The sequence below is a fragment of the Pieris napi genome, chromosome 15, assembly GCF_905475465.1.
Source record: "Pieris napi chromosome 15, ilPieNapi1.2, whole genome shotgun sequence".
Classification (NCBI taxonomy): domain Eukaryota; kingdom Metazoa; phylum Arthropoda; class Insecta; order Lepidoptera; family Pieridae; genus Pieris; species Pieris napi.
The window spans coordinates 1,688,531-1,704,434 of NC_062248.1; the positions used below are offsets into that span (position 1 = coordinate 1,688,531).

The 15,904-nt window shown below is 35.0% G+C and overlaps 1 protein-coding gene across 1 annotated transcript in view; it reads right to left on the reverse strand.

Moving 5' to 3' along the window:
• Positions 1-15,904, reverse strand: part of LOC125056631 (vesicular glutamate transporter 1) — a 43,139-nt gene that overhangs the window by 2,449 nt on the left and 24,786 nt on the right. The window contains exons 2-10 of the mRNA XM_047659846.1: positions 10,641-10,827; positions 9,618-9,736; positions 7,716-7,830; positions 6,378-6,552; positions 5,369-5,469; positions 4,682-4,838; positions 3,539-3,711; positions 2,256-2,359; positions 643-763 (exon numbers count right to left, since the gene is read on the reverse strand). Coding sequence (XP_047515802.1) covers positions 643-763; positions 2,256-2,359; positions 3,539-3,711; positions 4,682-4,838; positions 5,369-5,469; positions 6,378-6,552; positions 7,716-7,830; positions 9,618-9,736; positions 10,641-10,827 — 1,252 coding nt within the window. The remainder of the gene's footprint in view (positions 1-642; positions 764-2,255; positions 2,360-3,538; positions 3,712-4,681; positions 4,839-5,368; positions 5,470-6,377; positions 6,553-7,715; positions 7,831-9,617; positions 9,737-10,640; positions 10,828-15,904) is intronic.

Genomic DNA, 15,904 nt, shown 5'->3' on the forward strand with positions numbered 1-15,904 from the left:
TTAAATAAATAATAACGAGGGAAGAATGTGAACATAAAAAAAACATTGTCACTATATGTATGTGAACCCCGAACTGTTCTCTAAGCTCTACACTACCTTAGCACACCTGATTACTGATGTACTGGTAACATCTTTTTAAAATCGGTTCAAAAAGATGACTGTACTAGAGTCTGGCTAATGAAAGAAGATAATTGAATTATTTGAAAACTTTCGGAAAACACAGAATGTCATTGAATTTCTTAGGTTAGTATGATTTATTGTCTTGATACTTCATGCAATTACTCATTTTTATTTCTATTATATATTTTTACCGAATAGTTAACAGGTATAATAGGCTAAACTTTGTTTTATTTGAATGAATATTCTGAATTTAGTTATGTTTTATAATAAATATAGTTTTAGTTTTCCATGCAATGCTAGTTACTATCAATGTAAAAAATAATACAATAAAATTAAGTATCAATTAAGTTTAATCCACAAAATATATCAAACTTTTAGGGATACCATTCTAATTTTTTTTTGAATTTGCCGCGCTTTTTCGTTATGTTCTTTCATTAGCCAGACTCTAGCTGCTATTGTTTCACAGTCTGAAGATAATATTTAAATTTGTCAATAGATGGCGCTAAAATAAAAAGAGTTTACCTTATCAGTAACGATAGATCCGGCTAACGGGGGACTGACAATGCCGGGTAAAGTTGCGATGGTGTTCGAAAGTCCCATCAGTACACTCGCGTGAGGTGGCGCTATATCCAAGTGATTTACGCTGAAAAATAATATAATTACAATTAGTAATAAAAAAAAATTGTAATTATACTATCGCTTTTAATTCCGTAGAATTCTGACATTTCATAAATATTGCTGCAAAAAATCTCCAACGAAAAAGGGACAAATTTGACCCATTTTAGGGCAATAAAATAAAATGCTACGTATTTTTAAAGTTTTACCTAAAAAAAGGTAAATCTAAATATTTACTTTACTCAAGTGACCAAATACAAAAATAACAAATATTTCAATATCACGAATAATATATCGAATTAACTTTAATTACTTTATTTTATTCTTTAGCTGGCATCATTGCCTTTTAATTCCAGGTTTAGTAAACCTTTAAAAAAAATGTTATCTTTGCTTGTGCGTTTTTTACTGTTTGTGATGAAATGGGACGTAATTATCACTCGCCGTAATAATGTGGAGCACCACACTTAATAAAATGGATACATTCAGTAACAAATACAATGTTTGTATAGAGACAGATGTTGACTCGTATTGAAAATGAAAAATGAACCCGGCCAAAAAGGTTTGTAATCTCTCACATGTCAAAAAATGATAGCTGTCAGAATTCTACACAATTAAAAGCCAGAGTATAGTAATATCATTATGGCTAAGGAAAAAGTAGCCACGATGATCGCCAACCTTCAAAAGCAGAAGACACAAAATAATATAGTTGTAATCTATCTATCTATATATTATATATATAATGAAAATGGTCTTCGTTTGAGGCTCAATCACGCCTAAACCACTGATCGTATCGACATGAAACTACCACCATTCGATGCGAAATTTTTCCTAGATGGTTTATGGCGATTTATTTATTAATTTCCTTCACCGCGGAAACATTCGGGGAGGCTTCCTAGAACCTCTAAACGTCAACATCTGTTAAAAACTCGATTTTCGAAATATTTCAATTTTCTTAGCGGGAAGTTAAAAAGAAGAATAATAAAAATATGAAAAAAAATAAAATAATGAAACATAAAATTTATTTTAATTCGTCCAGCAAAGCGGACGCGAAACGGCTAGTTATTAATAAAAAATATTTATTTGCAATTAATAATTTAAATACACATAATTTCTATATTACGCGTAAATTTGTAGTACCTTCTAGGCATATAATTTTTTTTAAACATTTTACTATTTTTAATATATTTTGTATAATATGATTTTACAAAATATATTTCATATTATGATATTTTTATTTTAAGTACATTATATTAACTGCACTAATATATTTTTAATCTTTTAATTTCAGTATTAAATATCTATTAATACAATTTAAAACATACAAATGTTATACTATATTTATAACCATTTCTTAACCGACTGAAAATCGGAAGTATTTATAATTGTACTACTAATACACTAGCTGTTTCCTGTGGTTTTACTATTAACACTCCATTAGCGTTACTAATTTAGTTTTATAGGTTATTTTAAATCGCAATTACGAACAAAATTGATCTTTATAATATAAGTGAAATACATACCTAAATCCGGACCAGGCGAAACCTCCAAGGCCGACAGCGATAGTGAGGCACACGATACACCCAAGAATATTCGTCGCATACGCAGCTGCCACCATGAATATCGTCTGGAAATAGTAATAATAGTATTAATAAATCGTAATCTAACTTCTAAATATATAAAACAAAGTCATATTAGTTACACCACTTACAACTCAAGATCCACGTTGTTAGTTATCTCTTTATTAGTGGATTCTTCTCGCTCCGAATAGCAGATTAAGTAATAAAATGTCGTATAAGTTATTGAATAACAATAAATAAAATAATTAATTTTACGAATGCAAACAGCATGTGGTGCCATCTGTTGACAAAACTACGCATCACTTTACTAGCGAACTGTGGAATCGACTCCCGGAGGGTCTTCCCTCAGAGATACGACCTCCAAATGTTTAAAAAGCGAGTCTACTCCTCCCTCAAAGGCCGGCAACGCACCCACTAAAAATGGGTGTCTATGGGCTGCGTAGACTGCCCTTTTTGGTCGTCCCGCAAGCTCGTTTGCCCCCCTATTTTATAAAAATAAAAAAAATACATCGAACTCGCGTCAATTCAAGAAATTCCGATCTTGAGGTGAATGAGGAGATGCCTAACCAGATCTTTGAACTTTGATCTTGATCGAAGACACGTGTTACCTCATAAAAAAATGTTGTATATCAGAAAGTGCTTTAACATGCAGTATCGCAATATTGGCGCTAGAGAGAAGATGCCTAATGTGTAAAACTGCCATTCTTCTTTCGCAATGGCAAGCAATAAAACGTTTCTGTATTTGCAAAAAAAGTTGTATTAATTTTTTTTTTTTAAAGACAATTCACACCAATTGACCTAGTCCCATGCTAAGCTGGTGAAGCTTGTGTTATGGGTACTAGGCAACGGATATACATACATATTATAGATAGATAGACATATAAATACATATTTAAACACCCAAGCCCTAAGCACAACACCAAATGCTCATCACATCGATGTTCGTCTCAGCCGGGGATCGAACCCGGGACCCATGGATTCGCAGTCAGGGGTACTAACCACTAGACCAATGAGTCGTCAATGTTAGTAACATGATATTATTAAACTCTTAGGCGGAACGAAGTTAGCCGGTTCAGCTAGTAATAAAATAAATAAATAGAAATAATAATAGCGTTAGAACCCTCAGTTTTGGCCTCAAAATAGTGCGTGACGTCATTTGAGGTAGGCTAAGATTCAGGGTCGAAATTTGGTAATAAGAAGTCATTCTTCCTGTATGACAAAATTACCTGAGCAAGGAAAGCCCCACAATTGAAGAGTTTTCGTATATTGGTCCTCGACATGATGCGCATGCGCAGCAGCCAGTCCGCCATGTGCCCTGCCACTTGCAGTACGATGGCCATCGCCAGATAAGGCACCGCGGATAGCCACCCTGTCTGGGACGTCTCGAATTTGAAAACGTCTGCAACATATTAGTACTTTTTGTTTAAGTGGCCAAGTGCGAAACGGACTCAGAATACAGATACTGGCAAACATCTTGAACAAATGTCCTTGCCTGCGCAGAAGCGATAGTTAGTCATCACTAGGAGGGGGGCGGCGGGAGAGTGACGTGTCGATCGCGTGATTGGTAAATCAGTTGACGTTACTGCGCCGCAATGCGCAAACTTTTCCTCACTCCCTTGTTTAATGCTCAAGAAGTTTGCCAGTATCTGAACATTAGATATATTGAGGAAATCGCTTTAGACCCAAAAATCAACGGCGTGTGTCAAGCACAGGAGGCTGATCACCTACTCGCCTATTAGATTGACAAATGACATGAAACAGATACAGAATCTGAGGCCCAGACCTAAAAAGGTTGTAGCGCAATTTTTAAAAAATATGACAAATCTGTAAAGGTCCCGCCTTGCAGCTCTTATGAGTTACATCTTAGAACCTTCATTAAGTGGTGAAAACCATATAAAAATCGGTTGAGTAGTTTATGAATTTATTACAAACACACAGGCATTAATCTATATATATATAATGAAAATGGTCTTCGTTTGAGGCTCAATCACGCCTAAACCACTGATCGTATCGACATGAAACTTCAACGTAACCACCATTCGATGCGAAATTTTTCCTAGATGGTTTATGGCTATTTATTTTTTTAATTCCAACGTTCCTTCATTTTTTTATTTCTGTTTTACTTTTATGAAAATTTTTCCCGCTAATAAAAACAAAAGAGGCTTCCTAGAACCGCAAAACGTCAACATCTGTTAAAAACTCGATTTTCGAAATATTTCAATTTTCTTAGCGGGAAGTTAAAAAGAAGAATAATAAAAATATGAAAAAAAAAAAAAATAATGAAACATAAAATTTATTTTAATTCGTCCAGCAAAGCGGGCGCGAAACGGCTAGTACTGTATATACTTTGATATCGCAAAAAAAAGTACCTTGCATAAATGTCGGCAAAAACGTCAATAACGTATAAAATCCCCAATTCTCACTGAAATGGGCCATAACAATGGCCCAGACGGGGCCAGAGGTCAATATTGCACGCCACGGGTGTCGAATCTTGGACCCTTCCACTGCTTGGGTGCCGCGAGAGTCCTGGAATTAGATTAAACTAGGTATGGTTTAAGTGGGAATAAAGTTTGCTTGTTGCCGTGGTTACGTCATTTCTGAACAATATATTAGTAACCATGGCAACGCCTAATTCTTATTAATTACTAGCTGACCCGGATATTTTTTTTGTCCATGTATATTATTTCTGGGCAAACATTTTTTTAGTTCAATAAAAATTACTATCTTTAATAAATAAATAGGGGTTGATCGTAGAGGGGTGGAAATTAGGATTCGTATGTATTTTTGTATGCTGCATCATAAAAAAATAAAAACAAAAATTGTCTAGAAATACAAATTTAAATTTTAGGGTGGACCCTTATCGCTTAGGGGTTTGAAAGATAGATAGTAGCCGACACTATATAATGTATAATGCTTCCTATCTCCTTTTCTCACACGTTAAATCTTATGAATTTATGCGTCTGTCTCTTTTTACTGTCCCTTTTTCCGTTCCATCCGGTTTGAAATCACAATGATTCTATAAGTTTCACTTCAAATAATCTAAGGAATTTTCATACCTGAATATATTTGAGTTCAGCGGCTGTGATGTGAGGATCCTTTTCTGGTGATTCCTTGACAACGAGCCACCAAATGGTCGTATATACCAGACCCATTATGCCTGGAATTATTTAAGTTTAAATATAATCAAAAAGAAGAGAAAACAGAAATTTGTGCATGCTTTGTAATATTTCAAGTATACATAAAATAATTATGCAATATATTTTTTATTATTATTATTAGTGGTGCTACAACCTCTTTTTCTTTTTTTCGTCTTGGCCTAAGATTTCTGAATCTGTTTCATGATCATTTTTCAATCTAACAGGCAAGTAGGTGATCAGCCTGCAGTGCCTGACACACGCTGTCGACTTTTTGGGTCTAAGACATGTCGGTTTCCTCACGATGTTTTCCTTCACCGATAGAGCAAATGTTAAATGCGCACATAGAAAGAAAGTCCATTGGTGCACAGCCGGGGATCGAACCTACAACCTCAGGGATGAAAGTCGCACGTTGAAGCCACTAGGCCAACACTGCTCCATTATTATTATTATACCCTGACGTTAAGTGATACCGCCTCCCATAGACACTCACACTGCCAGATGGCTCGCGAGCGCGCTGCCGGCCTTTTAAGAATTGGTACGCTCTTTTCTTGAAAGACCCTAAGTCCAATTGGTTCGGAAATACTTCAGTGGGCAGCTGGTTCCACATACTGGTGGTGGCAAAACCTGGCTTAATAAACGCTCAGTTGTGGAATGACGGACGTCGAGGTGATATGGAATTTCGTATTCTGCCTCGACGTCCGATGATGAAACTCTTAATTCTAATATAGTATAGTTATTTATTTTTCCTTCTATATATTCTTGTTCTTCTAAACATATATTACAAAAATAACCTCGCAACACATGGAATATAGCATATAGCCAACAAAACATTCTAAATGTATTACAAAGAAATTGTCGAGAACGGCCTGTCTCGATACATAAATAATTATTTTTCTTAGACTAATTAGACTATTTTATTTTTCCTTACCGAAAACATAGAAGATTCCAGGCCATCCTGTATAGTGCGCTAGTAGAGAACAAATGGGCATAGACACAACCGTGCCGACGTAACTCCCGCTGAACGCGAACGTCGCGAGACGAGCGCGCTCGTCACTCGGCGCCCAACGAGACCATATCGCGTGTATACATGGGTATGTCACACCCTGGAAATTCATGCAAATTAAAATAATGTAGAAAAATTATTTCCCCTTCAAATATTTGAATATGCAAGCGTTTTTGAAGTTATACTTCTTTTGGCGCGTTAGGGAAAAATGATGAGTTAATTTTTATGATGCGCGCGCACCGTCACAAAGAACCGACACCCTGAATTTAGCTATTCAACATTTTAGCTTTGTCTATTGTTAGTGTTGTTTTTTCTACAAACGTAGAATAAGGCGAAAGATAAAATTTTTGAAAAGATTTTTTATCTTGTTACGCCAAAGAAGTATAACTACATACACGTTTTTATTATGAAATTTGGTTTTTTAGGTTGGATCCAACCAACTAAACAAACAGGCAATATGAGAAATTAAAAAATTCAATTATCGTAATATATTTAAAAATGAATTGTTTCTGTCTCGCTGAAACTCCAGAATTGCTGGACCGATTTGGCTAATTATCATATGATTTGTGGAAAGTCAAAGAAGTTCTAAACAGTAAGAAACATAATTAGAAGAGAAAATACCAAAAACGACCATTGAATTTTCCAAAAGAACTGTTCCTAGCTGGGAAACATTTGATGTCTTTTGTCATTTTAGAAATAAAAAATGGTCACTTGGATGTCATATATTTACAGCCTTCAGAAATTTGTTTAATAGCTGTATGACGTCCGATCTCTTGGGTCTGATATATTGTGTATACAGTGCTAGATACTTTCCTTGGTCGGCGGCTGAAATTAGTACTACCGTCGCCATTTTGAAATGTCAGACTGACATTGTCAGTTAGCTTAATACAATAAATAATTTTACTGTCTATCAACATCTAATAAAAATCCAACTAAAATGTATTTATTTTTATTAATTGCATTATTACTTACAATAGCAAAAAAAAATAGAAAAAAGTATCTTAAAAGATATTATATTCATAGCACCGGTAACAAAAACTATCAGATTAGTTGTTCCTAAGTTTCAAATTTATTTAAGCCTAGAACTGTATTTTCTAAGTTAGCCTGCATGACTTTGAATTCCCCTTATAATGGTTAATTTTTATTTACTGGCAATACATTAGTATCTACGATAGCGACGATCTTACCGGCCAAAAAGAAAATGTGGCACTGTACGAAGTTTACTGTGTCATCTAGTTAAAAATAATATAACAATTGTCCTACCTCGAATAACCCTTCAACGACTCTAACAGCGATGAGTAGAGCTGTACTCGTATGAGCGAGGGGCGGCGTGAATAAAGTCAGTAAAGACGTTGCGCCTACGCCGATTGCAAACATTCTGTAAAACCATATCAGATGTGTAAATGTTTGGCCGAATTCATCTTCTTTTTTATCAATCTTTGACACTGGTATATAGTTCTAGTCTGGCTAATGAAAGAAGATAATGAAAACGCGCCGCAAATTAAATTTTTTTAGTATGGTATCCCCAAAAGTTTGATATATTTTGTGGATTAAACTTACTTGATACTTGATTTTATATATTACTAGCTGACCGGGCAAATGTCGTTTTGCCATGTATATCATTTATAATAAAAAATAGGGGTTGATTGAGAGGGGTGAAAATTAGGGGGGGGGGGGGGGGGGGAAGTTGCATGTATTTTTTAATGCTGTATAATAAAAAAATAAAAATAAAATATTTAGGGGTAGACTACCCTTAACATATAGGGGGATGAAAAATAGATGTCCGATTCTCCGACATACCCAATATGCACACAAAATTTCATGAGAATCGGTCGAGCCGTTTCGGAAAGAGAAGAGTTTAAGCACAAACACCGCGACACCAGAATTTTATATTTTAGATTTTTTACATTTTTTACTGTATTTCTATGAAATGTAATACTATACGTATTTAGTCTTTTACTATTGATACTTAAAATGACTAGCATCGCATGGAAAACTAAAACTATATTTGTTATAAAACATAACTAAATTCGGAATATTCTATCAAATAAAACAAAGTTTAGGCTATTATACCTGTTCATTATTGGAAAAAAATATATAATAGAAATAAAAGTGAGTAATTGCATGAAGTATCAAGACAATAAATCATACTAACCTAAGAACTTCAATGACATTTTCATACGAAAGTTTTCAAATAATTCAATTATCTTCCTTTATTAGTCAGACTCTATCTATACTGTCTAAATACATAATTTAATTTATTTATTAAACAATAGATGGCGTTGTGCATGTATAAAATGCAATAACAAAACGACGTCGACGAGAAACATAGTATTTAGGATTTAATTTATATGTATATAATAATAATAATAAGCCTTTTTATTTCCTGTTTTACAATAGTTGGTAGTTGTTATATTAAAGTAACTAAAAATATTGATTTTGTTAGTAGGTTAGCTTAAATTATGTTAGTAATATATATTTATAGTATTTATTTAACAGGAACCCCGGTTTGGGTAAAGGCCTCCTCCAAAGATGCCCATTGTTGTCGGTCCTGTGCTATGGAGTGCCAGTTTTTGCCAGCTGGTCTTTTCAGATCATCTTCCCAGCGGTCTAAGGGTCTCCCCTTCCACCTCTTGCCTGGTGGTCCTTTCTATTGGGTAACTCGTTTGGTCCACTTTCTGCTAGACATTCTTGTTACATGGCCAGCCCAATGCCATTTCAGTTTTCGGGCAAAAGTTAAAGCGTTTGTAACTTTAGTGACGGCTCTTATGTTTGTGTGTCTTATTTTGTCCATTCTCTTTATGTTCAACATTTATATGTATGAAAGATTAATACTCTTATACGTTTATGAATTTAAACCAGAGTGGTAACCCCGCGACGGCCTGAGCTGAGCTGTAAAGGCCCTTAAGTCCAATAGTGAGATTCCATACAAAAATATTTATGTAGAATTCTTATCCGACCATACATGACCTACGCTAGCGTAGTCTTCGCGTATTGAACCGGCTCCAGTAGGGATTAGTTTGTGAGTGCGTTGTCGATTTTTTAAATATACCAAAAGTTGTACTATAATAAAAGAAAACTAAATATTTTTGAGCCATTTCATAAAAGATTAAAAAAGGAGGCATATTTAAATTAGTACGTTGTGTTTTAGTATAAGGAACGAACCTGTTACCTCCTATTTTAGCCGCAAGCCATCCTCCAGGCAGCTGCGTGACGATGTATCCATAGAAGAAGGAACTCAGTACCAGACCCTTGGTTTGAGAGCTCCAGTCGAATTCTGGAGCCTGAAAAATCATTAATTTTTTGCATTAGACGACCAAACTTTGACAGTAGTGATTTAACTTTAATTTTTTTTTTTACTTCTTACTACTTACTTAATATAATAAAAAAATATATAGTGGCGCCATAACTCTAAGGTGAGGAAAAAAAAAATATACTAAAATAAATGTACATATAGATATACAAATACACAGTCGTATTTTAGTTTTTTACAAATTATAATTAAACGACAGTACTTAGAACGCTAATATTAACTAGGAATCAGCCCAGGGTATAACTTTATATAATAAGAAAAAAAGTATTCTGGTACGATAAATTTTTCGACCAATTTCTCTGCCACATACATGGATCCATAAACACAGACTGACGGACGTCCAAGAATGATTGATTTTAATGTTATTATTTACTATGTTAAACAAAATAATTGTTCATAAAAAATACCATATGTGCTTGATAGATTATTTAACTCGATTTTAGTGCACTCATATTATCCTGTAAGTGTTATATTAGTGAGAAAAAAGTCATTCAAGTTTCGAAAGACTGGGTTTTTTGACATGTCGAGAGTAGAGCACTGCGAGGCGTGCAATAAATACGTATATTATAAGTAAGACTAATAAACTAATTCGGCTGTGTTGTGTGATGGTGTGAAAGTGAGAGTATGTACGAGAGTGTGTGTATGTGGGGTATGCTCATGATGCGCTTAGCGCTATAGATATTGTTAATACTTTAAAGCATATTCCACGATAGCTTAAACAAGTCAAGGCTTGAATTGTGGTCGTTGTATGTCCTACTAATGTATATTCTACTACAGTATATCAAAACTAATCTAAGAACTTCCCCGCATTATAACCGTCCCTTCACAAATCCTTGAAACTAAAGTAAAGTAAACCAGTAGTCTGCAAAACTCACATAAACAATAGTTCCATTATCTAGAACGTGCTCTATCGGCTCCGTCATGGCTACCACCGCAACAGAAAGGTTGACCCTCAAGGCGTACACGTTGAAGAATCCAAAGAACGCAAGCAGCGCCACCACAAGCCGCCGCTTCCTCCAAAACCGCCATGATGTCTCATTATTGTACTCTCGTAGTATTTCTCTGAAAAAACATACAATTTAATAAATAAAATAATTTAAATTAGAGTTTCCCGTTAAGTATTAGGCTTGTTCGAAAGAAGAGACGCCTACAAGGACCTGAGAAGATGAAATAAAAGAGATAGCGGGGAAAGGTTGGGAAATAGTAGCGAAGATGAGAGACAAATGAAATAATTTGGATGATTTTTACTCCGTTGGAGGAGGGAAAAAGGAGTTTTTTATCAGGACCTATACGTAATATAGTTGTAACTGCACCATTACTGAGTATGATTATCAGTGCAACTATATTCTATTGTACGTGTGTATGTCACTGATCTAGACCGATTTGAATTAATTTGTATGGTTTAGATTCACAAATCAGCCCGGCAGATGGCGCTGCAGTTAGTATCTAGGTTATTTATTTATACTGCAACTATCAGCTGGTTTTTCAGGTACAAGTCTCGGATAGCTTAACTGGTAACGCTTTTGGTGCGTTATCAAACGATCTGGGTTCGAATCCCAAAACATTATTTGTCTTTTATTTCATACTTTGTTTAATATCCTAATCGCTTGTTCATCATGCAAGACAACGTCTGTCGGGTCCGCTAGTACACTGTATTTTTTGAAGAACGGGAGTCAGATCTCTTCGCTCTTTAAATTTCACCTTCAGCCTTTGCGCTTAGTATAGCCGCAGCGTGACAAAAACTGACTGGAAAAACACTTTTTTAACGGATTTGAAGTTATGTTCGTCGATACCAACTCCGGGGAAATAAATACAGATAACACCACTTTTTCTACAGCTGTGATACTTTTTGACATTCAACACCTTTTGTCTTCAGTCACCGTGACCACGCACGCTGTAAAGCACGCGAAACGTCGGTTAAATTTAAAATTATGTAAAATAATTGTAAATTTATAATAAAACAACTTTAAATCCGTTAAAAAAGTGTTTTTGTATGTCTAAAATTTATGTCAATAAAAGACAATACTAAAAACTGACTGAATATTTGACACCTACACTTGCCAGCACAATATTTTTCTACACCGTACCTACAGACGGTTAGCTTACATACCGACTATCATTTCCCTAGATCGCCCAGACACGCGTTTCTGTAAGATCTCTTTAAAAATATTATTTACATATAAACGTCTAAATTGTAATATTAAAGATCACATTTAGTTTTGCATGAGAAAACACTTATCTATGTGGCTTGGAATTAAATAGAACCGTTTTCAGAGTTAGTGACATTTTGAGTTCCCCTGGGCATATCTGATTTACGACGACAAAGTTTCCAATTTCTGTGGGGAAATATATCATAACGGACCCCATAATCTCATTAAATTTTGAAAATTTAACGATTATTTCGTCACCGTTACAAATACGTTGTAAAATGCTATGTATTTTTTTCGTTTTGATCTTGTTCTAACATTTTTACTGGCCAGCGCCAACCGGACGCCTGCCAGTATCATAAATCCAAAAAGCTGTCACAAACATCGAACTGTCGGATAATTTCAAGCACATCTCCAAACAGGTAGTGTTGCCCTATTTGCTTCAGCGTGCGACTCTCATACTGACGGTCGTAGGTTCGATCCTCGGCTGTGCACCAATGGACTTTCTTACTATGTGCGCATTTAACATTTGCTCGAACGGTAAAGGAAAACATCGTGAGGTACCGACATGTATTAGACCCGCGTGTCGACAGCGTGTGTCAGGCACTGATCACCTACTTGCCTATTAGATTTAAAAACGATCATGAAACAGATTCAGAAATCTGAGGCCAAGACCTAAAGAGGTTGTAGCACCACTGATTTTTTTCTTCTCCAAACAGGCACTAGTCTGAACTCTAAACAGAAAAAGGAAATAGACACCCTCAAGAATCATGGTGCTGCTCAGTTGTGGCTGAAACATTAGGTTGAATGACCACGAAAATGAGCTTCGTTTGATATGTCAACACCTAGTATTCCGATACTAGCTGAGGCTTAAAGGAGAGTGTCTTCGAAGAGAAGTTGCGACAAAGGGTGTATTTTAACGAAACACGCGCAAACTTGTGTCTTCTTGAAGTTAAATTGGAGTACATTTAGTCTACCCCAGTCCGAGACTTAAATGATCCTAATCCTTGGGATTGAATTGCTCCAGTTCAAACAATTTGTATGACAATACTTGGCGATTAAAATGAGTGGCGGAAAGTTTCTTGCCAGTTCTTCTTACCCGCTCTACGCCCTTGACTTGCGAACTGGTAGTAAATGTAAATTTACGATTAATTTAACTTGACGATTCAAAAGTGTACTTGGTTACCCACTTGAATAAAGATATTTTGAGTTTGAGTTTGAGACACCATGTAGCAAAGTTTCCACTTCGTCGACGATTTTAAAATCGTAAACTGCTTGTTTTCTTTACAGCGAGTAAAAGAATAAGGCGGTATCATTGAAATAGAAATTCCACCTATAAACCAATTTATTGTTACGTATATGACCGTAATTTCACGGTAATCAGTCACGAATAAGCGTCGACATGGCAATGCAATTTGTATACAATACGCAATAAATGACACAATTTGTGCTACTAGGAATGTAGTAGTTTTAATTCACAGGAGAGAATGAAATTTGTATATTGGATCCAGTTGCGTATCTCTAGAATGGCGGTGGTCCTAGACTTGATCCCGATAGAAGACCACGATAAATGTATGTATGTCTTCAGCATCTACGTCGGTCGAAACCGAGATTGCAACCAAAGCTACAACTAACGCCCGAACCCAATAATTAATCCACAATCTCAGATTGAGGCAATCTGAGATCAGACCGTGACAGTAGATCGATCTCCTATCTTCATGCTAATAACCAAATCCATTTTTGGCGACGGATAAAATGCTCTTTGTCGTTCCATTTTACCGAGTTTTCACTAATATTTGAAAATCAATGTAAACCAAATAAAGTAAATAAAACCGTACAAATAACATTAAAATATACATGTGTATGTTTAAAACATAACAAACAGTTTTTAATTATTTAAAAAACTGGTGTAAGTTAAAATCTGTTAAAATAATTAACTGTTGAAATCGAGCTTTCGTCAACTGTAATTTTTATACAAAGGTCTATACACAGACACCGATACGACCTCCCATGGATAGCTTGTATCGACAGATGGCTATTACAATCCGTCGATTGGTTATTGGAACACATTTTACAACATTTGGATTAAGATTACTATCTCAGATGGTGGATTCAGGATTGAGATAGGTTAATGGGTTCGGACGTAAATGAGTATCATATTTAAATAAAAAACTTTTTTGACCGGATTGAAGTTATGTGTTATTATAAATTTACAACTATTTAACATAATTTTAAATTTATCCGACGTTTCGCGTGCTTTACAGCGTGCGTGGTCACGATGACTGAAGACAAAGGTGTTGGATGTCAAAAAGTATCACAGCTGTAGAGAAAGTTGCATTATCTGTATTTATTTCCCCGGAGTTGGTATCGACTAAAAGATGGAGGGTTTTGGCAAAAATGGCTCACGAGTATGAGTATCATAGTCTATGGATAGAGTAACTTGAAATTACGAACAAAACCTTACATTTTACAATCATACTTAGTAATAAGATAATAGAGAAACACTGGGCATAAGATTTTATGCCCAGTGTTTAATTCATCTAAACATCAGCTAGTTTTTCTATACAAAACATACTTATTTTCACGAACAAAATGTTCCACAAACAAGCCGAGTCAGGAATATTTTAGTGTGCGTGCAAATTACGATGTAGGTTTACGATAATCTGGGGAATACATGAATAGTACCCAGATTTATGATCTGACTCATATGGTAATGCAAGTATATAAGGCGTTTTAAATAAAAACTCGTTTATAATTAGTGTAAGAAACACGTGAATGTGACTGACCTGTCCCTGTTATTAAGACTTCATAATATATCATCTTCTAATATAAAAAAATCTCGTGGCACAATGTTCCCATACTCCTCCGAAACGGCTCGACCGATTCTTATGAAATTTTTTATGCACATTCAGTCTGAGAATCAGCTACTATCTATCTTTCAAAGCCCTAAGTGATAAGGGGTGTCCACTCAAAAAAAAACTAAATATAAATTTTTATTTTTTGTGTTTGTTTTTTTTTCTTTGAAAGATTACTAATGTTCTAATATAATTGTATGTGTGTTAAATTTGTGATGTCATATTTTCTTGTATTTTTTTAGGCATGCACTTTGTTTTGGAACGTATAAATAAATAAATAAGGAAATACTAAACAAACCAATCAAATCGTAGTATCGCAATACTACCATCGCTACTCTAGGCTATTTAAGATAAAATACGTAATTGATATGTCATGTCTTGTAAGGAAGTATTTATTTCACGTCACTTTTCATAACAGTTAAATATCCTTCACGCTGTGCAACACTACCTTGCTAATTTCCTATATATAATAATATACATATACTAACAATTAACGTTGCAAACTCGCTAGTTGCCCGTAAACCTTGAAAAACTATATACCTTTTTTTATAGAAAAGGGGTGAACGAGCCTAAGCCAAACCTAAAATGGGCAGTCATTGAGCCTATGGACAGCCAGGTTTAGTGACTACGTTGCTGGTTTTTGAGGAAGGAGTATACTCTTACTTTTCTTAAAGACCCCCACACAGTGGATTCCATAGTTTGCTAGTTCTCAAAAGAAAGTGTCTTGTGTATACCTAAACCTTTCCCATTTTATTCGGGAGAAATAATAAATTATGTGCAGTAATTATTGAGTTTACACCGAAAAGACAGACAGGTAAACACGCTGAAAGAGATGTTTTATATAATATAAGACATGTTCTCTTTGTAGGGATTATCAAGCTCTACAAATTTTCTCTAGAAAATAGACCCCAATCATATATCTCACATCGTTAGGCAGCGTTCGTAAGAAACCTTCCTTTGACAGTTTTTTCTCCAACTGTAAAATCCAACTACCAAGATAGTCTTTTCATTTTCGGGTTATTATTTAGCTCAAATGGCTTTCCATTGGTAATAGAATTTTCATAGTAAATCCAGAGATTACCCTCACTTTAACTCTTTACAATATATATGAAGTGTTTGTTTGCACTGCTTAAATAT